The 21809-nt window shown below is 43.8% G+C and overlaps 1 protein-coding gene across 7 annotated transcripts in view; it reads right to left on the bottom strand.

Moving 5' to 3' along the window:
* LOC130523717 (NACHT, LRR and PYD domains-containing protein 12-like) overlaps positions 1–21809 on the bottom strand; it is a 95811-nt gene that overhangs the window by 55373 nt on the left and 18629 nt on the right. For 4 of the 7 annotated variants that reach the window (XR_008949979.1, XR_008949978.1, XR_008949980.1 and 1 more), the window contains exon 8: positions 4265–4438. Coding sequence is in view for 3 of the 7 variants with exons in the window: in XM_057029186.1 (XP_056885166.1) it covers positions 4265–4438 (174 nt within the window). In the remaining 4 variants the exon portion in view is untranslated. Of the gene's footprint in view, positions 1–618; positions 1350–1881; positions 2056–2261; positions 2436–4264; positions 4439–21809 lie in introns of those variants that run through there. The other 3 variants (XM_057029187.1, XR_008949981.1, XM_057029188.1) reach the window with 3 other exon arrangements.

Raw genomic sequence — 21809 nt, 5'->3', positions numbered from 1 at the left:
AAGGCAGGCAGAACGAAGACAGGCAGGGTCGGTAACGGGGAATCCGGCAAGGAAACAACGCTGGAGAGTCTCACATCAAGGCAGAAGGACAATCTGGCAAAGACTGAGAGTGCAGGGGAGGCTGATAGCAGGGCTGATTGGGAATGAGCTGCAGCTGTGCTGCAGGTGAGTGGAGCAGAGGCAGGGGGACAGGAGGGAACTGGGGAAATGGAGCTGTGACAAACGGTGATCTACAGTATATGTAGCTATATGTAGCTATAGCGTCATTGGCCTCCACTCCAGCCACTCCTGGTAGTTCCTCAAAAACACTGAGTTTCTAGTGGATGCACAATCTGTGGAAGCAAACATAGAAACTTCTGAAGAGCCAAAGTTCTTGCAACAAAATATAGTCCCCAATTAGCTTGTTTTGTTATCACACGACCCCGTCCCCATTATCTTAAGAGAATATAAAAGAATGAGTGGAGACAGAAGAGAGAATGAGACGTTTTTGGCGCGTGTCGCTCTTGATTTTGTGTTTATTTTTGCAGGAAACTTAAAGGAGGCCTTTTCACTTTGTTTGATGAAATTTAAGCTGATATTCCATTCTTGACATCTTTAAATTTACAGTATTCATGGGAGTTTTATTTGATCATTTTGCTTCTTTTTATTTCCTATTTCCCACATTTATTCATAGTTTTTATTAGATTGCAATAAATCCTATAACATTGAACAGACTGACTAAAGTCAAATGACCTGCGGTTCCCACCGATAGCCGTCATTCTGATGGGTTTTTGCTGGCTGCAGCTGAAATATTCCAATGCTCCATGTCACAGAGACAGTAAATACTAAACCCTAAAGATTCTGAAGGCATGATGTAAAATAGTAACGTATAATACAGACATTTGAAGAGACAATTAAGAGAATGTTTTCATGCTTCTAAGAGTGGTCGAGGAGCCATTTAGAACTTTATAAAGATGCATTGTGTGATACCAGGAACTAATTTAACTTCAAGGCGAAGCTGCTTCTGCTTTGTCGACCATCGACTGATCTCCTGAAAGTCCACCACCGCTTTTTAAAACAGAATTTTTCATCTATGGAGGGAGTAGACGGCAGATGTTTCCACAGATGCTCTTCACCAGTGGTCAGTGAGTGATGCAGCAGATGAGCGGGAGTTGACTGGCTTCTACCAGCTACCATCTCAATGTCTCCAGCCCATAGTGTGGATTCTTTACGAGAGCAGACAGCAGCTTCACTCCTGAACCCTGCAGCTGGTTCCCACTCAGGTCCAGTTCTCTGAGATGGAGGGATTGGACCTCAGCGCCGAGGCCAGAGAGCCACAGCTGATCTCTGATAAACTGCAGTCCCATAATCTAAATAAAGAAGGGAAACTTTTATAAGGTTATAAGTGAAACCAGTATTCATCTGAAAGGTTAATCAAAGGCATGATCTGTAAATATTTAATTTAGTTACAGGTTAAAAAATGATAGTAATATGTAATTACCACAATTCCAACCTCTCAGGTTTGCACTGTTCCAAAGGAGAATATATATTGTTCTGGCCCTCACTCTTCCCAGGTTCTCCCCACCTCTTTCCCTCCCATCTCATCATGGAGATCCATCTCACCTGTGGCTCATCTTTAAAGGCACAACCTGTCTTAGATGACTTCCTGTCTCCCTCACCATCTACCTCCTCGTTGGCTGGTGTCTACCAGGCACCCTCACCTAGTTTTGTCTAATTTTGGTTACCATCTGTCGGCTTTTTCATTGTCCTTAAATCAATTTATCATGAATAAGTGGTCCCCGTGTGGCCCTCCCTCCTGAAGGAACTGGGCACAACACACACACTCAGAAAGTGTGAGGACCCTCGGATGGAATAATGGACATTTTTGAGAATGGTGTTTACCTCAGAGTTTCCAGTCGGCAGTTTGGAAAGTGGAGAAAACCACAGAGCAGCTTCACTCCTGAATCCTGCAGCTGGTTCCAACTCAGGTCCAGTTCTCTGAGATGGGAGGGATTGGACCTCAGCGCCGAGGCCAGAGAGCCACAGCTGATCTCTGATAAACTGCAGCATTCTAATCTGAAAAATGCAGGATAAGGTTATACGGTGCAGGTCTGCATGTTATCTGCGTCAGTACCAAACCTACGTTAGTTCTTAGTTGGGTCAGACCTGAATTCACGATATTACAAGGAATTTTTTTAATGTGGTGCATCACAGCAGTGTTGAGAACAGCCTCACTTCACCATCTTAGCAGCTGGTATATAGGTAGAAAAATGAAGACTGACCTGAGCCTCTCCAGTTTACAGTTTGGACTCTCCAGTCCAGAACAGAGCCGCTTCACTCCTGAATCCTGCAACGTGTTGGAGCTCAGGTCCAGAACCCTCAGATGGGAGCGGTTGGACTTCAGAGCTGAGGCCACAGAATCACAGCTGGTCTCTGATAACCTGCAGCCACTTAGTCTAAAATAACAATTATTTTGAGAGAAGACAAATAAAAATCAACATGTACCAGAGCAAAACACAGCTTACAAGCAACAAACCTCTGGTCCTGCACCGGCTTATCTGCCGTATGTTCCTATTTTGGGTTCTTTCAGGGCGGTTGGACAAGATCTACACCGTATGTAAAGTGTATGTAGGTCAAAATACCTTCCAAGTTTGTGAGACCACATTTCTCAATAGCACTCAACTCTTGTCAGGAGTTGGGACAAAGCGACCCACTCCTGATAGCTTGTGGGCGATGCTGCAGCGACCCTGCAATCCCTACACTCTATGGTGAAACCAAATCAAAGGTTTTAGACACTGCTGGATGCTGGAAGGGTGGCTATAGTCTGGACGCAGAGTTCCCCTGACTGCACATTTCTCCAACAATGATTGGCAGCTGGTGTCACTTGTTCTCCAGATGAGAGAAGGAAAGAGAGCCCCCCCACAGTGTGTTTGATTGCCCCACTGCAAGCTCAATGCTGCCAGAAAACATTGCAGGAGCATCAATTCCCCTCAGGGCATCAACAAGGAGCTCAGGAAAAGGTGCAGCTGCCACCTACTAGAGACAAGCACACTGAGCTGAGATTCAAAGCCCTCTCCTCCCAAGAGAAGAGCTTGTTTGTTGGAGGCTCTTCTGGGCGATACCTGGTGCCACAGCTCCAGCTCAGCCCGTCTCTGGAGCTGAGGTGGAGCTTAGTAAGTTTCATGGTTCTCCACCACTTCCTCTCGCTGAGGACCTTCTCAGCTGGTGGTTTCTGCTCCACCTTCCAAGTTGAGCAGGTGATACTTCTGCATTCCTGCCACCAGTGTCTCTGCAGAAAGAGTCTTCTCTACTGTTTTAGATTAGATTGTAGAAAATTAGGATTTTTGGTTGATGTCTTAGATGTTGTTGACTAAGAGCAGGTTTTTCTTTAATAACATAGAAAGATTCGATGAGAAGAGCAAATGTATTATTTCATGAGCTACTTCCACTACTATTATATACACATACTTCCATATTGTCTTAGATTGCAAGCTGCATCTATTGCATCGTTCATAGAAAGTCATATTTGTGAGGAGAAAAACTCCAATAAGGTCATTTTCTTTAATGACCATTACAAAAGAAGGAGGCGATGAACAAACAGATTTATATAAAAATTTGTGAAAACTTATGGATGGAAACCTTTTTAAAATGGTTGCATTGTGTAGAATCGGTGTAGAATCAACTTGTTGACTTCTGATTTGGACTCCATTGGAAGTGAGGTGCAACAATTGTGGATGCTGAAAGCTTCAGATCTTCATGAAGGTTTCTGTGGTTGGACTGACCTGCTGCCCCATTAAGAGGGAGGCAGGTTTGGGCTTCTGGCTGGAATGAAGCCACCTAAGATGAGAATGAGTGCAGGCTTTCGGTACCAAGGTTTAACAGGGTGCTCACTTCACACTTGGGCTTTTCTCTTTTTTGGGATGGCTTTTCTCAGTAGAGAAGGGGCATGGCACACTGCAGCAGCTTTCTTTTGGGGTTTTCTAGTTTTCCTTCTGATCTTTAAAAGACAGGAAGAACCATTTTTGATTGGTCTGAATGTTTGGGCGGTTTTGTGGCCAGCCTAAAATAAAACAAGACAAATCTACAACTGATACTTCCTTTCTAGTCATTGATGACCATCCTCACATGGGACAGATTTCCACAACCAATTTAATACTGCAAATCTGTCCTGTGTGGTCTTTTTTCTGAGAACTGTAACACTACGTTTATAACAAAGATCAAACATGTAAACATTTATTGTCTAACTAGTGACACCTGGGAAAGTACTGGATCATCTCTGACTGACCTGAGAGTCTCCAGCTCACAGAGAGGATCCTGGAGAAAACCACAGAGCAGCTTCACTGCTGGATCCTTCAGCTGGTTCCAACTCAGGTCCAGAACCCTCAGATGGGAGGGATTGGACCTCAGCGCCGAGGCCAGAGAGCCACAGCGGATCTCTGATAAACTGCAGCCACTCAGTCTGGAAAAGGAATAAATGGGGCAAATAAAAACACATTTCTAAATCTGAAAATGAAGAGAAAAGCAGAAAATGTAAAGAAATTTAGAAAAGACAAACAGAGGCCTCCTGACCTGAGCGTCTCCAGTCTGCAGTTTGGATGCATCATTGCAGAAGACAGTAACTTTACGTCGGCATCTGTCAGGCTTTGGTTCCTGATTAAGCTCAGCTCCCGTAGATGAGAAGGGTTTGACGTCATTGCTGAGGCCACAACTTCCCAATGACTCGTTGAAAGAAAACTACCAGGCAGTCTGTTGTGTATGAAACAAAAATAGTGAGTCAAACTTTGGGATTTCTAATCAACTTATCTGAGAATCTACCTCAACACAAATGTAGCTCATTTCCTGGAAAAGCTAAATTCAACACCGTAGAGCAACAGTTTGAACGACCATCAGATCTGAAATGCAACTGAATTATTCTCAACATTTGTCTTATTTTAGAACAGCTCATAATTACTCAATATTTAAAATGATTATAGCAAATGGTTTAAAGAAACGTGCATCTTTTTATTGTCTATCGGCTCTTTGGATATTTTGCATTTCATCCAATTTGTACGATGGTGCGTCAAGTCTTAATTCAGCGATCCGATCGATGACATCAGAGTCTCTGGTTGCATCGATTGCCCTCAGCTTCTGTTATATCTGCCTGTTTCCCTTCAAATCATTTTCACTGCACCTTTTGTTGCTAGTGATGAAGTTGCCCCTAACGGGTGTGGAAAGGCTCAAACAACTTTGTGGGTCACATAAAGGCTCCAAACGGAACCGCCACAAAGACCTAAAACACCCATTTAAACCAACGAGGCCGGCTGTTTTTACGTTGAACAAATGAAGCAAAATAGTCACGTGTCATTAGTTAAAATGTGTTTTTCTGTCGTTAGAATACGATGTATACAAACAAACAAAAGTTATTTAATGACATGACAGTCATTTCATGATAGTCAGTTAACTTGTGGCTCCTATTATTCCTGCCTTATGTTGGTTTGTCTGGATTGACCTTTGAACTTATATCCAGCCAGTGTTGAACATTTCTGGATAAATTGTTGTTTTTTTTAATTTATGGACGCTGCAATGGAGATAAAGAATTGAAGGAATGACCACTGGAGGGGGTATTGCTACCTGACATGATCCACTCGCTTGATTTAAACGCCGATGTCCGGCCCTAAAAATCTTTACTTACACGGCCTTCCTGCAGTTCCTCACAGCTGGAATCAGGCGACGTCGTCCCTCCTCTGAGGTGTTGTACTGCTGCAGGTTCCAGCTCATCCAGAACCTCCTCTGACATCTGCAGCAGGTAGGCCAGAGCTGAACAGTGGATCTCTGACAGCTCCCTCTCTGATTTCTCCCCTGACTTCAGGAACTCTTGGATCTCCTGATGGACTGACTCATCCTTCATCTCCATCAGACAGTGGAAGATGTTGATGCTTCTGTCTGGAGAGATTTCATCACTGTTCTCCTCCTTCAGGTTGTTGAGGACCTTCTGGATGGTTTTTGGGTGGCTGTTCCTCTGATCCAACAGTCCACCCAAGATCCTCTGATTGGACTCCAGAGAGAGACCATGAAGGAAGCGAACAAACAAGTCCAGGTGGCCATTTTCACTTTTGAGAGATTTCCTTAGTGCTCTCATGAGGAAGTCATCAAGAGATGTGACTGGTTCAGAATATTTTAGGAACTGATTTATAACCACTGCGTCTTTCCTGGTGTAACGGTGGAACATGTAGACGGCAGCCAGAAACTCCTGAACGCTCAGATGAACAAAGCAGTAGACTGATTTCTGGAAGATCACACTCTCTCTCTTGAAGATCTCTGTACAAACTCCTGAGTACACCGACACCTCGGAGACGTCCAGTCCACATCGCTCCAGGTCTTCTGAGTAGAACATGATGTTTCCTTTCTCCAGATGTTCAAACGCCAGCTGACCCAACTTCAGAAGGAGTTTTTTGTCAGCCTCAGTCAGTTTCCCTGGTCTCTACTTTCCTCCATACTTCTGCTTCTTCCTCTTTATCTGAACCATCAGGAAGTGTGAGTAGAGGTCAGTCAGGGTTTGGGGCAGCTCTCCTCTCTGGTCTCTGGTCATCATGTCCTCCAGAACTATAGCAGTGATCCAGCAGAAAACTGGGATCAGACACATGATGTGGAGGCTCCTGGAGGCCTTGATGTGTGAGATGATTCTCTTGGACAGATCTTCATCACTGAACCTCCTCCTGAAGTACTCCTCCTTCTGGGAGTCAGTGAAGCCTCGTACTTCTGTGATCCTGTCAACACACGAGGGAGGAATCTGATAGGCTGCTGCAGGTCTGGAGGTGATCCAGATGAGAGCTGAGGGAAGCAGGTTCCCCTGGATGAGGTTCACCAGGAGCACGCCAACGGACGATACTTGTGTGACATCAGAGATGACCTGATGCTTGTTGAAACCCAGTGAAAATCTGCTTTCATCCAGGCCATCAAAGATGAACAGAAGTTTCCAGACAGTCAGATCTTCTGCTCTGATCTTCTGTAATGTTGGATGGAAAACATGAAGCAGTGAGAGAAGACTGTGCTGCTCATCTCTGACCAAGTTCAGCTCCCTGCATGAGAGCGGAAGCACCAGACTGATGTCTTGGTTCTCCAAACCTTCTGCCCAGTCCAGACTGAACTTCTGCACTGAGAAGGTTTTTCCAACGCCGGCGACACCGTTGGTCAGAACCACTCTGATGTGTCTCTGTTGCTCAGATAAGACTTTGAAGATGTCCTGGCACTTGATTGGAGTGTCCTGGATGTTCTTCTTGGAGGTCTCTCAAGCTGTCTCACCTCATGTTGTGTGTCCACCGCCTCACTTTGTCCCTCAGTGATGTAGAGCTCAGTGTAGATCTTGTTCAGCAGGGTTCCACTTCCTGCTTCATTAGTTCCTTCAGTCACATGTTCACATCTTCTCTTCAGACTCATCTTATGACCTTCTATCACCTCCTGCAGATCACCTCCTGAACATAAGTAAACCAATGATTTCCATCTATAATAAATCATCAACACAACTACAAATTCATGACATCACAAATTAAATCTCATATTGAACAGTTTTACTTTGTTTGGGCTTCATTTCAGCATCTCCAGATCTGCTTCCAGATTGTGAACAAGAGGACTCTCCTGGTGGAGCTGCCTGGTCCCAGTTTGATAGGATGTGCTCCCCCCTCTCACTATGAAACACATCTCTATTAGTCCTTTGATTTATAGGATGAAAGAACCTGATCAAGACTCAATATTGTTCCAGCATTTATGTCTGAATTCATCTTTCAGTTTAAACCTGATTCTTGTTTCTAATCAACAATATTCACATTAAGTCTGTAACTATATGACTGTCTGAGGTTTAAGTGTTAAACATCTCCAATAATAAACTCACAACCTGCTGCTGTTAATGTGACTAACAGCTGCCACACAAAACATCATCACACTTTAGTTTTCTTACATTTTCTCTGAACTTCTGAAGTTATTATATCATGTTTGGACCGGTCACTCTTCAGGGACACACAGCTGGGCACTGTGGACTCTGCTCTGTCCTCGTCCATCCTGAGGAAACATCAGAAATAGTGATGAGACTGTGATGAAGGTGTTAGAATCATTATGTTAAAGTTATCTCTTATTTGCTTTTGCCTTGTTACATTCCTTATTCTTGTTATATTGTCTCTCATTACTTAATGTTTCTTATTATTTGCTAATGCTTAATGTTCATGATGCTTGATATGTCAACTCGAACTTCTCTGGTCGAGGGCGACAGAAATGCGGTGGCTGTTGGAGAAGTGGCCTTGACTGGAGACAGAGCTGCAGAGCATGACACAGGAGATGTTCTCTTAATCTGTCTGATATAGAAGAATGTGCTGTTTGTGAGCTAAACTAATCAAAACAGTGAAGGCCTACGTATAATCTCACCATTATGATTTACAGTCTCTTGCTCTGTTGGAGACCTGCTATCTTGTGTTTTCCCCCTCCCTTAGACACATTTGACTTCTGTAACTAGGGACCTCCTAATCTCAAATAAACAAGGATGGCGGGAGGTGTGCGTCGCAGAACGTGTTGGAGATCTGTAACTGAGCACATCTCTCCGTTCTCCTTGCAAGTAAATTTCTAAACTGTTGTCTTTGCCTCATTTGTTTTTCTCGTGTTTTAGGTTGTTTGAACCTAACATTTTGGTCCTTCGAGCCGGATTCCAACACACCTGAAGGGTCCGGTGGGTGAGGCTGAACCTCAGGAAAGACCGTGGCCACGGCAGGCCGCCTCAAAGCGACCTATGATACCCTTTCCGGGACTGGGCTTCAGCTCACTGATTGGACCCTGATGGTTGACGGAATTCCAGGAGGAAAAGGCAACAGTGGTGAGCATGTCTTGAATTCAAAAGTGTGTGTGTGTGATGATTGTCGGGGACTTAATGTAAAAATTGCGATAGACACTAAGGCAGTGTTTTGGGAGAGAGGAACCCGAAAGTCCTCTGTAAGACGCAATGAGAAACAAACCCTGTGAATACTAGTCAATGGCAGGTAAACAAGAGTAGTAAGGGAAGTACCAAGGCAGGGCGAGGGAGTCCTGGCCACGTGAAAAAGAAATTAAGTCACGACAAATCATCCAAAAGAGTGATTGTGAGTGTGAAAGGATTGTTAAATGCCACTAGGTATTTTCAATCATACCAAAGCAGTGGGACTGTAAGTGATAAGGCCCTTGTGGATGCAGAGGCAAGACTCTCCACTCGAAAGAGTTGAAGTGAGAAGTACCACAACGGTTTGATTAATTATCACCCACTGAGATCAAAATTCCAGTTTTAGGTCACCCTATGTGCAAGACTGGACCAAATTCTTAATATAAAAACAAACAAAAAAAAAACCCGGTAAATTAGGATAAGGCTAACTCATAAAATAAAAAAGAAAAAAGAAAATAAAAAAAATTGTAATAAAAAGCAGATAGAAAAGTAGAGCTAAAAGTACAAATCAAAATCCTCCAAAAAATGGGGACAAGTAAAAGTAAACAAAGGCCCAGAGATGAATTGCGTTGTAAGGACTGGAAATTCATCGACGGACAAAATCCAAAGAAACTCGCGTATTTAGACAAGTGGATAACTGATTATGGGTTCAAAGGACAGCTAAATTCACAACAAATAACAGCCCTACAAGATGAAATAAAAGAGCGAACTAAAAATAATCCGAAAAAAGATGAAAAATACGGTTATGAGGATACTGAGTTTTGGTTGCAGTTAGCGTTAAGGAGAGAGAAGGGACAAAGTAAGTCGAAAATGGAGGCAAAGGAGGGAAAGGACGAGGTTGAGAACAAACAGTTAATGTTTCACAGGAAAGAGACGATGAGACAGGGCGCAGTGAGCAGACGCGCGCACAGACAGACAGAGCAGGAAACAGAGAAGTCGGCAGAGAAAGGGGAAGCGGAAGTAGAACAGAGAGCAGCAGGGGTGGGAGGCTTGTATCCTGACCTTCGTGAATCGTGTGCATTGCCACCAACATATACACCACAGACATTAGACCCTCCACCCACTGATACACTTGGAATTACACGCTCAGCGCACCCCCATGGGTATGCGTGGTCAAAAGCATTAGGACAAGCACTGACTCCAGCAGTCCCAAAATTGAATAATCTAAGTGAAACGAGCACTCCTCCAATGGAAGACATGTACCCCATGATTGAAGTAGCTAATCCAAATGCTGAAACAAACCAACCTGTAATGCTAGTCTATAGAACTTGGACAATGGAGGATGTTAAAAAAGCCATAGAAGGTGTGCCTTCCCATAAGGAAGACATAGAACTCTTTATAGAAGTTATGGAAAATGTGAGAAGAGCCTATCACCTTAATGGTGCAGAGGTTCAACAGATCTGGATGACAGCTCTGGGTTCTAACTGGACTCATGTAAGAGGAGACTGGAATCCAAAACAAAAACAAAAAAAAAAAAGGAGACGCTAAAACATGATGATGGTGAATTGACAAACAGAGTCAATGCTCTTGTATTAAGAACTCGAAATTGTTTCGCTAAGAGAGCAAATTATGTGGAAATTAACCGTGTTAAACAAAGAGAGGATGAGCTTTTCGAAGAGTATCAAGCCAGAATGACTAAAGTTTTCAGAGCAAACAGCGGACTGCATGATGACAACAACGGTGACATGATCCGCTATGAACGACGATGATATTTTCTAGAAGATGAAATCATGGCTGATGTCCTTTTGACACAGGAAGAAGAAGATTGGCTTGAAGAAATACCCACTCAATTGTGGTCAGTAGGACCCTCTGATGTAGGATTGATAAAGAAGTATTACCAGTACAAATTAGACCTAAAAGCGAGTACAGGCCTCGTGTGAGGCAATATCCATTAAAAACGGACGCTCGTGAGGGCATCAAACCTGTAATACATGATCTGATCACAGCAGGAGTTCTCGTTAAATGTGATGATTCACCATGTAATACTCCCATTTTTCCAGTAAAGAAACAAAACCCATCTGCAGGATGCGCATGGTTCAGGACTTACAAGCTGTAAATGATGCAGTAATACAGAGAGCTCCCTGCGTTCCAGATCCATATACGCTCCTGAATTCTTTAAGCTAAAGTTTTTACTGTAGTTGATATCAGCAAGGCCTTTTTTATGTACCTGTTGATAAAGACAGTCAGTTTTGGTTTGCATTCACATATGAAGGCAAACGTTACACTTACACCAGATTACCCCGGTTATTGTGAAAGCCCAACTATTTATTCTCAGATGATGACAGCAAGTATGGCTAAATTTCCCTCCCAGTGGGAGTCAAGTATTGATTTATGTAGATGATGTTTTATTAGCATCTGAAACCTTAGAAGCATGTAAAATAGACACCATAGCACTTCTTAAACATCTAGCAGAAGAAGGCCATAAAGTAAGCAAAAGTAAACTACAGCTGTGCAAAGCTGAAGTAAAGTACTTGGGTCACAACCTGAGTGCAGGAGGAAGAACTATCATAGAAGGCCGTAAAACAGCTATTTTGCAAGCTCCCAAACCACAAAACTAAAAAGCAAATGATGTCCTTTTTAGGACTACTAATTATTGCCGCAACTGGGTGCCAAATTATGCTGAAATTACAGCACCGTTGCTAAAAATGATGTATGAAGAAGATTTAAAAATGACTTCTTCAATAAAATGGACTGAAAATGAATGCAGAAAAGGCCTTCCGTGACATGAAGAAGCTTTAGTGTCGAGCACAGCTTTAGCCTTGCCAGATTACAGCAAACCTTTTGTTCAGATGGTTGATTCCAAAGGACATTTTATGACCTCAGTCTTAGCTCAACAATGTGGGTTGACTAAAATGAAACCAATAGCATATTTCTCGTCTAAACTTGACCCTGTAGCATGTGCTCTTTCCACACTGAAAGCTGTAATCGCAGCATCTATCTATGGCTGTGGAAACGAGTGCTTCTATAGTGTTGTTTATACTTAGCCATTAATTAAGTAGGTTATAACTTAGACATAATTAAGTTAAGAAATAGGAAATTGTTTTGTGTGTGAATGGAGGACTAAGCCATTGAAAGAGTTGATAGGAGAACTCTGCTAGTCCTGTGTTTTATTAATTTGCCTCATAAGAAAACAAAGTAAGTTGAGAGATATAGCCATAGGAAAGACATAGGAAAGGCACAAAACAGATGACGAGAACCACGTGACTGCCAAGAATTAGCTGAACAAACTGCAAAAAGTAGAAGTGATTTAGATCAACCTTTAAAAGCTGAAGCATTTTTGTTTGTTGATGGCTCATCAAAGAAAATGAGCAACCATAAAAGAATAATCTATGTATGACCAGCAGGAAAATCTATCCTACCAAAAATCTGTGTAATATGCTGCTATATTGAGCCATGGTGTAACACATGTCTCAACAGGAGGGATGGTAGGACAGATACAGCAGCATTATACAACCTATGGATTCAATTCTTATTCAAAAAATTTGTAGAACATGTCTGACGTGTGCGAAACACAATTCACAGGGAAATCTGAGACCAAGGAAAGGAAAATTCCTGCTCCCCAAATCCATTCCAAACTATACATATGGACTTCATAGAATTAAATAAAAGTGAAGAAAAAATTTACTCTGATAACGGTACTCATTTTGTAAATCAAATTGTTAAAAAGATCAGTGTTATGTTTCATATTGATTTAAAACACCATTGCTCCTATCATCCTCAGAGCGCAGGCTTAGTTGAAAGAGCTAATGGCACTATTAAAAACAGACTGAAGAGATGCATGACACAATGTGTGGATTTGGCTAAGCTCTATATAAACATTACAAGCACCGCAGGTCTAACCCCTTATGAGATCTTATTTGGAAGACCGTACAGGCTTCCTCAGTTCACAAACTACTGGGAGACAAATGATGAGTCTAATCTAGCTGATTACATGAGAAGAATGTTAGAAAAACAAAAGCAAGGTCATGAAACTGAGATGGCCTCTGTCTCCCAACAGAACAGTGGAGCCAGGCGACTGGGTCCTAGTGAGAAGCGTAAAAACAAACAAAAAAACACAACAAAACAAAACCTGGTATTCTCTTAAGTGGGAAGGACCTGACCAAGTTCTTTTGTCTACACCTACTGCTGCTAATATAGCTGAAAGATCAACCTGGTACACCTCAGTCATTGCAAGAAGGTCATTTCTGTTGGAAACTCCGACCGGGAAGGTGATGCAAAGTCTGATAATAGGGTGGACTTAGACGAATAGAGTCTGGGTAGACCCGAAAGTCAGTGAAGTTTTAAGAGCCGCCGACTCATTTAGGGAGGCTACTTCAACAGGTTATGGTCCATAAATAGTGTACCGATTTCATAAACATCACAAGGACAGCAGCGGGTAAAATAAACAAAAGATAATTTTAAAAAAAAAAAAAAAAGAGAAATACAGAAGATTGGCTGATGCTGTAGCATACTAGCCTCGGTGTTAATTGTAATCATAGTATTCCTGATAATCACAATAGTTATACAAAGTCTCCAACTCAGTTGAAATCAGATAAGTTCAAATAACTCCCAGGGGCTACAGAATGCAATTAAATGTTTGGGAGTGTGTTTTTTCTTCATATGTTTGTTTTTATTTGTCTAAGATTGAATGTTACCAAAATACGGCCTGGCAAGCAAAGTGCAAATAACACGAAAGGACCGATGTGGCAACAGCAGGGCAGCTCTTATGCTGTATTTGACCTGTAAACTTTTCATTCACCTGAAGCTCACCAGCTCCATTATTTCAGCTTCACTTCTTTAACACCTCTTTAATCGCTTTTTTCGTTCTGAAAGTAGCTCTGATACAATTTTTTAATGCAAAACGAAAAACTGTTCTTACTGTAAAATGATGTATGTTTTTTGTCTGTTGGAAAGTTCATTTGTTGCACCCTGCTGTTCATGCAGGCATTATAATGTTCTGAAGTTGTGTTTCTGTATTTATTTATTTCTGGTTGGTGGTGGTGTGGGATGAGAGACTGTTTGATACAGGACTATGTGCTTAGTAACACTTCTTATGCTAATTTCTGTTTTTCCCTACGTCGGCTGGTCAATTAGTCACTCACACGCATAGATTTATGCCTGAACAGTGACGTCGTAATAAAAGATCTGCATGGCAATCTGAAAATGTTCCTACGTATAATGTTCCTACATGTATTGATGCTATCGGTGTTCCACGCAGTGTTCCAGATGAGTATAAATTAGTGGATCAGTAGCTGCTGGTTTTGAATCTTCTATCTGTTGGTGGTGTACAATAAATAAGAACGTAGACAGGATCAACTACATCCATTACAATGTTCAACGTTTAGGAAATTGGACTCAGAGCGGTTTTGAGGCTGTTCATAGCCAACTGTCGGCTACTTCCCTTATGGCATTCCAGAACAGGATCGCAGTGGATATGTTGTTAGCTGAGAAAGGTGGTGTGTGTGCTGTGTTCGGAGATCAATGTTGCACCTTCATTCCTAACAACACTGCGTCGGATGGTAGTCTCACACTGGCCATAGAAGGCCTTCACCCCCTGAACAGCAAGATGAAGGAGCACTCAGGAGCAAAGACCGCGATGTGGGACGAGTGGATGAATGTGTTTGGGAAGTATAAGACATTGGTTACATCTATTCTAATTTCTGTAGCTGTTTTTGCTGCAATCCTGACCTTGTGTGGATGTTGTTGTATTCCCTGCCTGCGCTCTCTTATTAACCGCCTTATCACCACAGCTATCGCTCCCATGGAAAACCGAATGGCTGAATCCCTTAATTTACAGACGAGCTGGACTTGACTACAGACTCTGAAGACTACGAGTGAATTGAGCTAATTTTCCCCTGAGTGTAAATGTATTTGTGTTCATAAACATGACTTTGAAAATCTCCTGGAAGAGATTGTTAAATGACTATGAGAATTTGAAGCAAATATGTGATAAACAGGAGGGAAATGTTAGATCCATTATATTGAAGTTATCTCTTATTTGCTTTTGCCTTGTTATATTCCTTATTCTTGTTATATTGTCTCTCATTACTTAATGTTTCTTATTATTTGCTAATGCTTAATGTTCATGATGCTTGATATGTCAACTCGAACTTCTCTGGTCGAGGGCGACAGAAATGCGACGGCTGTTGGAGAAGTGGCCTTGACTGGAGACAGAGCTGCAGAGCATGACACAGGAGATGTTCTCTTAATCTGTCTGATATAGAAGAATGTGCTGTTTGTGAGCTAAGCTAATCAAAACAGTGAAGGCCTACGTATAATCTCACCATTATGATTTACAGTCTCTTGCTCTGTTGGAGACCTGCTATCTTGTGTTTTCCCCCTCCCTTAGACACATTTGACTTCTGTAACTAGGGACCTCCTAATCTCAATAAAACAAGGATGGCGGGAGGTGTGCATCAGAACGTGTTGGAGATCTGTAACTGAGCACATCTCTCCGTTCTCCTTGCAAGTAAATTCTAACTAAACTGTTGTCTTTGCCTCATTTGTTTTCTCGTGTTTCAGGTTGTTTGAACCTAACAGAAGGTAAATAATCTGTAGAGGTTGGAGTTAAATAATCCCAATTCACTGCATTTTTATCAAACAGGAACATTTCTAATCCATTCTGGATAACAACTGAATCAATAAATCAATGATGTCTCTGTATAATTTTCATGTTTTCAGAGTTTAAGCTGCTTTTTTTAACTGTTCCCTGCAGTGAGAAAAGAACTGGCACCTTTTCCAGCCCCTCATCCTGCAGCACTGAATGTGCTCTAAAGTTCTTTCCAGAGCAAACGTCTCTGCACTTGCAGCAACATGTTGTAGTCATGGATCCGTGAGGAGAACCGGATACAGGAAACGCCCCCACTTTGATCCCAAAACCCAACTGGTGGCCAACGGTGGTCTGGCAACGACGGGGACGCTGGTCCATCGGGCCGACAACACTGGTTTTCCACAGGCCAACATGGTGAAAGGACTGTCTTCAGCTCAGCCACTAAATTATCTGGTGCTACATAAACATACTAGTCAGGACTTTTTAACTTCCCTCCTTTGTTCCCCTCTTCAATTATTTCTATAATCCAAGTCCTCAAAGATCACTGCTCTATTTAAAATAGATGAAAGAAATGACACCCACTCCTGCATTTCTTTCACAGTGGTTCCACAACATAGAACAATAAACCACAAGTTTTTTGTCTTAAATAATACCAAAATATCCAGCTGTAACCTGGACTGTTGAACAACTCTAATAACTTTATGAGCTTTTCAACTGTCACAAAAAGTCGCTACTCCTGCTTCGTCTGAAGAGAATACTTTCACTTTTAAAACCTAATCACAGCTTTATGGCGTATATATTACTACCATTAAAGCATTCTGGGAGGGTTTAAAGTTCTTTTAGAATCAGTAGCAAAGAGCAGAAAAATAAACTAAACTTCACTTAGAAAGACTATTCAACTATAACTAAAGCCAGACTATAAGAATGTTAAATAAGACCTATTCATTTATAATGTATAAACTAAATATAACGTCTAGTTGATTCAAATCTTGATTTTATCTCCAAACACAACTGTCAATTCTTTTCAATAATGCTCTTCGTTTCCACTCACCTTGTCGGTCTTCAGTCTTCCTGCTTAGTCTGAAAGGAATACTTTTAAAAACTGGTTGTTGGGTTCCCAGTTTCTGGGACCGTTGTTGCGGGTGTCTACCTGCAGGGGGCGTGGAGGAGCCGCTCATCAGCCACAGTGGCCCCGCAGACACACGCACCTGCGGTCTCTCTTCAATCTCCCGTTAGATTTAAGGACAGAACTCCCGTCTGCCAGCGGCGGAGTGTTTTCGGCCTCATCGCCAAACCCTGACTTCTGTGGCTTGACTATTTTTGAGAGTTTTCCGAGCGGACTTGTTTTGGACTCTCTCGAGGTCTCTCCGCCTCTCTGAGAACGCGGACCGAACTGTTCTTGTTCACTTTAAAATAAAGACGCTTTTCGGACACCATTCTCCACCATTATTCAACCTGGTTAAATAAATGAGATTTATGATGCTTGACAGATTTGAAAGACTTGTAAAAGCAGCATATTTCTGCAGCCCTGGAGTCCAGGAGGAGCAGCAGAGGTCAGAATGTGTCGGAGCGCCTTTAACTATTGTCTGCAGTTCCACGCGTGTCCACCGGGTGGCGGTAAAGCACCACATATATTTCTCCTTTTTGGAACTTCTTCAGCTGCGTTGAGCTTTAAATCTTCACCTGTCGCTCCCTTTAAGCTCTAAACTTTGCGGTTCTGTAGTTTGTTGGTTTAAATATTTCTGATGAATTCTGATGACGATGAGTGAAACTGTCAATGACCAATAGAAAGTTCGTCCATTGTTCTACTGCGTCACACATTTTCATTATTTATTGTCATTTTTGGGTCTAAACTGGACCAGTTCTGTGAGCTGTTTTGCTTTTTCTGTGCACCAGATGTTCCAGGCAGGTTCCATCATCGGACACAGACGGAGACAGGTCACGTGACAACAGTCAGCCTTTAGTTCTTTATTACAGGAGGATCTGGTTTATATACAGACACGTATCTGCAAAATACTAAAAAGTCTATGAACCCAAAGTACTAAAAAGTCTACATCCACGCACACGCGTGTATTAAGTGTTTATACACACGTGTGCACGTACGTGCACACTGTATATTCATCTAATAACTGTTAGTTTCTAAAACACCAAAGTAGAGTCACTGAGGCACGGCTTCACCTCCTTTACACCGAGGTTTCCCTGAGCAGGTGTGATGAACTGTTGCAGAAGGAAAAGCATGGAACATGTTAATAACCGGACACAACAACACTCAGGTTTATTGTCTGACGGCATCAGTGTCTCTGGTTGCATCTGTCTGAGGAGCATTGTGAAACCAGGAGCAGTGTAAATGAGGGGGGGGGGGGGGGGGGGGGGGGCAGTGAGTGGATGCTGCATTCATCAAACACACAATAGTCAGAAGAGAAGAAGGAAGAACAGAAGCCCGTGTTGGTGTGGAGACGCCTGTTTGGAGGAGCAGGAAGCAGGCTGGACTCTTCCAGCTGGCTTTAATGCCACTTCTCTTCTGAGAACCTCCCAGCAGCTTTCTCTCCACCATCTTTTTACGCTGAAGCTTTTTGATCATTTCAGGTCAGATGTTCTTGGACTGAGGTTAAACATGTTTGTTCTTGTGCTCGGAGCGAACCGACGATCCTCTAAAGTCAGGCATCCTAAAGGTGGATGTTTTCTGAGGCGTGGAGGCTTTAAAGTGGCGCTTTTACCCACTTGTCCTCGTTCTGTTGGAAACTTGATACAAAAAAGTTTCTCTCTCTGACCTTCAGGACCAATGACTAAGACCTCTGTTTGGTCCTGGTTGAGCTGTAGGAAGTTTTCTGCCATCCATGACTGGATATCTAGAATACAGTTAAAAAGGGCATCAACTGGCCCTGTGTCACCAGGAGCCACGGCGATGTACAGCTGCGTATCGTCAGCATAGCTGTGGAAGCTGATGCCGTGGCTCCTGATGACGTCCCCAAGAGGAAGCATGTAAAGATTAAAAAGAGTTGGACCTAAGATTGACCCTTGGGGAACCCCACATTTTGTCTCATGGATTCTCGAGGAGCATGTATCCATACTTACAAAGAAGCTTCGATCAGTAAGGTAGGAGGTGAACCAGTTAAGAACAGTACCAGAGAGGCCGACCAGGTTCTTCAGTCTATTCAATAAAATATGGTGGTCTACTGTATCAAAGGCGGCGGTCAGATCCAGTAGAACCAACACCGTGAGCTTTTTGTTATCTAGGTTGCACCTGATGTCATTTAAAATCTTTAAAAGGGCTGTCTCTGTACTGTGGTTCATCCTAAAACCAGACTGATGCCTCTCTAAAATATCATTTGAGTTTAAAAAATCATTTACTTGGTTAAAAACAAGTTTTTCTAAAATTTTACTTAAAAATGGTAAGTTGGATACAGGCCGATAGTTATTTAAAACGCTGGGGTCTAGATTGCTCTTCTTCAGAAGGGGCTTCCCCACCGCCTTTAAAACGGCGGTGGTGACACCCGTCTGAAGAGAGCATTCACCATATATAGAAGATGTTCCTCATAGATTCCATAAAATGTTTTGAAAAACGGTGTGGGAATTGGATCTAAAAGGCAGGTTGTGGGCCTTACTGGGGAGAAAACTCGACCAAGTGTCCTCACATCAACCAGGACAAAACTCTCCAGTGTCTCCTCAGGTGATGCAATGATCCAGGAGTGTTGGTGATTAAAATTTGTTGGGATAAAAGACTGGATCTAATAGCATCGATTTTACTCCTGAAGTGGTCTGCAAAGGCCTCGCAGAGGGTGTCAGTTGTTGTTGTGGGACACCTGTTAAAATTACCGTTGGTTAAAAGCTCAATTGTGTGGAATAGAATTGGGGTTGTTTTTATTGTCGGAGATTAGTTTTTTGAAATGAGAAGTTCTTGCTTGCTTGATTGTGTTATTGGAGGTTTTGAGGTGTTGATAAAATATTTCTTTGTGAATGGTCAGCTTGGATTTCCTCCACCTCCTCTCAGCACTCCTGCAGGTTCTCTTCAGTTTTCTAATTTCTTCATTTCTCCACGGTGGTGCACGTTTTGTTCTTACTGTTTTTGTGACAAGTGGAGCCACAGAGTCCAGCGTTGACTTTAATTTATTGTTAAAAGTGTCAACAATAAAATCACACGATGCTGGTAAAATTTCTGCGGGAGTGCTCTGTAAGATCTGGATAAAATTTGCAGCCACTTCAGGAGTCAGGTAGCGTCTCCTCACCGTTCTCACAGGGGCCCCCGCTGGTTAAAACTGGTGATGTTAAAAAACACACAAAAGTGGTCAGACACGGCCAGATCCACAACAGAGGACCCACCCACGGACAGGCCGTAGGTTATGACCAGGTCCAGGGGACCCACCCACGGACAGGCCGTAGGTTATGACCAGGTCCAGGGGACCGACCCACGGACAGGCCGTAGGTTATGACCAGGTCCAGGGGACCCACCCACGGACAGGCCGTAGGTTATGACCAGGTCCAGGGGACCGACCCACGGACAGGCCGTAGGTTATGACCAGGTCCAGGGGACCCACCCACGGACAGGCCGTAGGTTATGACCAGGTCCAGGGGACCGACCCACGGACAGGCCGTAGGTTATGACCAGGTCCAGGGGACCCACCCACGGACAGGCCGTAGGTTATGACCAGGTCCAGGGGACCCACCCACAGACAGGCCATAGGTTATGACCAGGTCCAGGGGACCCACCCACAGACAGGCCATAGGTTATGACCAGGTCCAGGGGACCCACCCACAGACAGGCCATAGGTTATGACCAGGTCCAGGGTGCGCCCTCTGCTGTGGGTCGGCTGCGTGACATGTTGTTTAAAATCCAAACTGTGAAGGAGGTTTAAACATTCTCTGGACACTGGGTCCGAGGCGTTGTTGATGTGTAGATTAAAATCACCAGTTTTTAAAATCCTGTTGTATGTAGCGTAAATGATTGATAAAAATTCCGAGAATTGGCTGATAAAGGAGGTGGAGTATTGGGGTGGTCTGTAAACTGTTATGCATAAAATAGGAGGGCTGCTAAAAACAAAGGCATGATGCTCAAATGATGAAAACTTATTAAAAGAGACCTCACTTGATGACATTTTGGTCCTTGTTATTGAAGCGGTTCCACCTCCTTTCCTGCCCCCCCCCCTTGTAGAAAATAAAAAGTTAAAATCTGGGGGGCAAGCCTCTGTGAGGACAGCAGGTGCATCAGTGCCAAGCCATGTCTCAGTGAGGAGAATACCATCGAGGTTTCTGTCTAAAATTAAGTCGTTTACTATAAAAGATTTGTTTAAAAGAGAGCGCACGTTCAGCACGGCCATCTTTATGTCCGCGCCGGACGTGCGCTCATCCTGTCTTTTTATGGGAACAATAAAAGCACTGTCACGTCTGGGAGCAGTCCTGGGTTTCTGTCCGTATGAAGTGATGGTGTCAATGGAGTGAGTGATCTGTGATGTTGATGGCAGACATGGGAGTAGTGGTGGAGGGGCATGTATGGTGGGGCGTGCGGGGGGTGAACGTATATGTGAGTGTGAGTGGGGGGCAGAGTGTTGGCGTGCATGTGCTTTAACCAATAGTCAGGAGGTGGATGTAGTGCAGGAACGGACAGTCAGGTTAATGTTCACAGATAGAAGCCGGGACCCCTCATGGTTTGGGTGAAGGCCGTCCCATTTAAAAAGATGGGGTCTATTTAAAAAGGCAGCAAAATTGTCAACGAAGGGGCTACTGTTGCCCAAGCAGCACCCCTTCAGCCACAGGTGCAGCTGGCGGAGGCGGCTGGTGACGACGTCACCGTAGCGAGGTGGGGGAAGCGGGCCCGAGATAATTAGCCGCTTCCCCGTGTCCAGCAGACGGTCCACCAGGGAGATGAAGTCCTGCTTCAGAACCTCCGACTGCTGGAATTTGAGGTCGTTGATACCAGCCTCCAGGACCAGCGTGGAGGCCGAAGGGTGCTGTGCACTCAGCTGCAGGGCCGAGGATGTAACCTCCGCAACACGGGCACCAGGGTGACAGAAGGTCCGGCCGTCGTGCACCGCCACGTGCCTGACCATTGAGGTCCCGACCACCAGCACCGCGGGGGTGCGCTGCACCTGAGTGGCCGCCTCTGACCATCTGGAGGTGCGGCGGTGGCGGTGAGGAGCCTGGGGATGGTGGCGCCGGGTCGTGGCTGCTCCTGACCAGGATAGTAGTGGGGGGCCAGGTCGAGCAAGCTGATCCCGGTTCCTCGTCTGGTGAGAGCCAGCTCGACGGACAGAACCAGGAGACAAGCTGGAACAAGCGCCCACGGGAGGGAAGTCCTGCAGGCTTAGGATATCGTACCTGTTATCCAGTGGCAGATACGGGGGCAGAGGAGGGGGAGATGGACGACCCCCA

This window comes from Takifugu flavidus, chromosome 4 (assembly GCF_003711565.1).
Source record: "Takifugu flavidus isolate HTHZ2018 chromosome 4, ASM371156v2, whole genome shotgun sequence".
NCBI lineage: Eukaryota > Metazoa > Chordata > Actinopteri > Tetraodontiformes > Tetraodontidae > Takifugu > Takifugu flavidus.
Note: the sequence above shows the minus strand (reverse complement) of the source record. Positions and strands in the feature narration are given on the sequence as shown.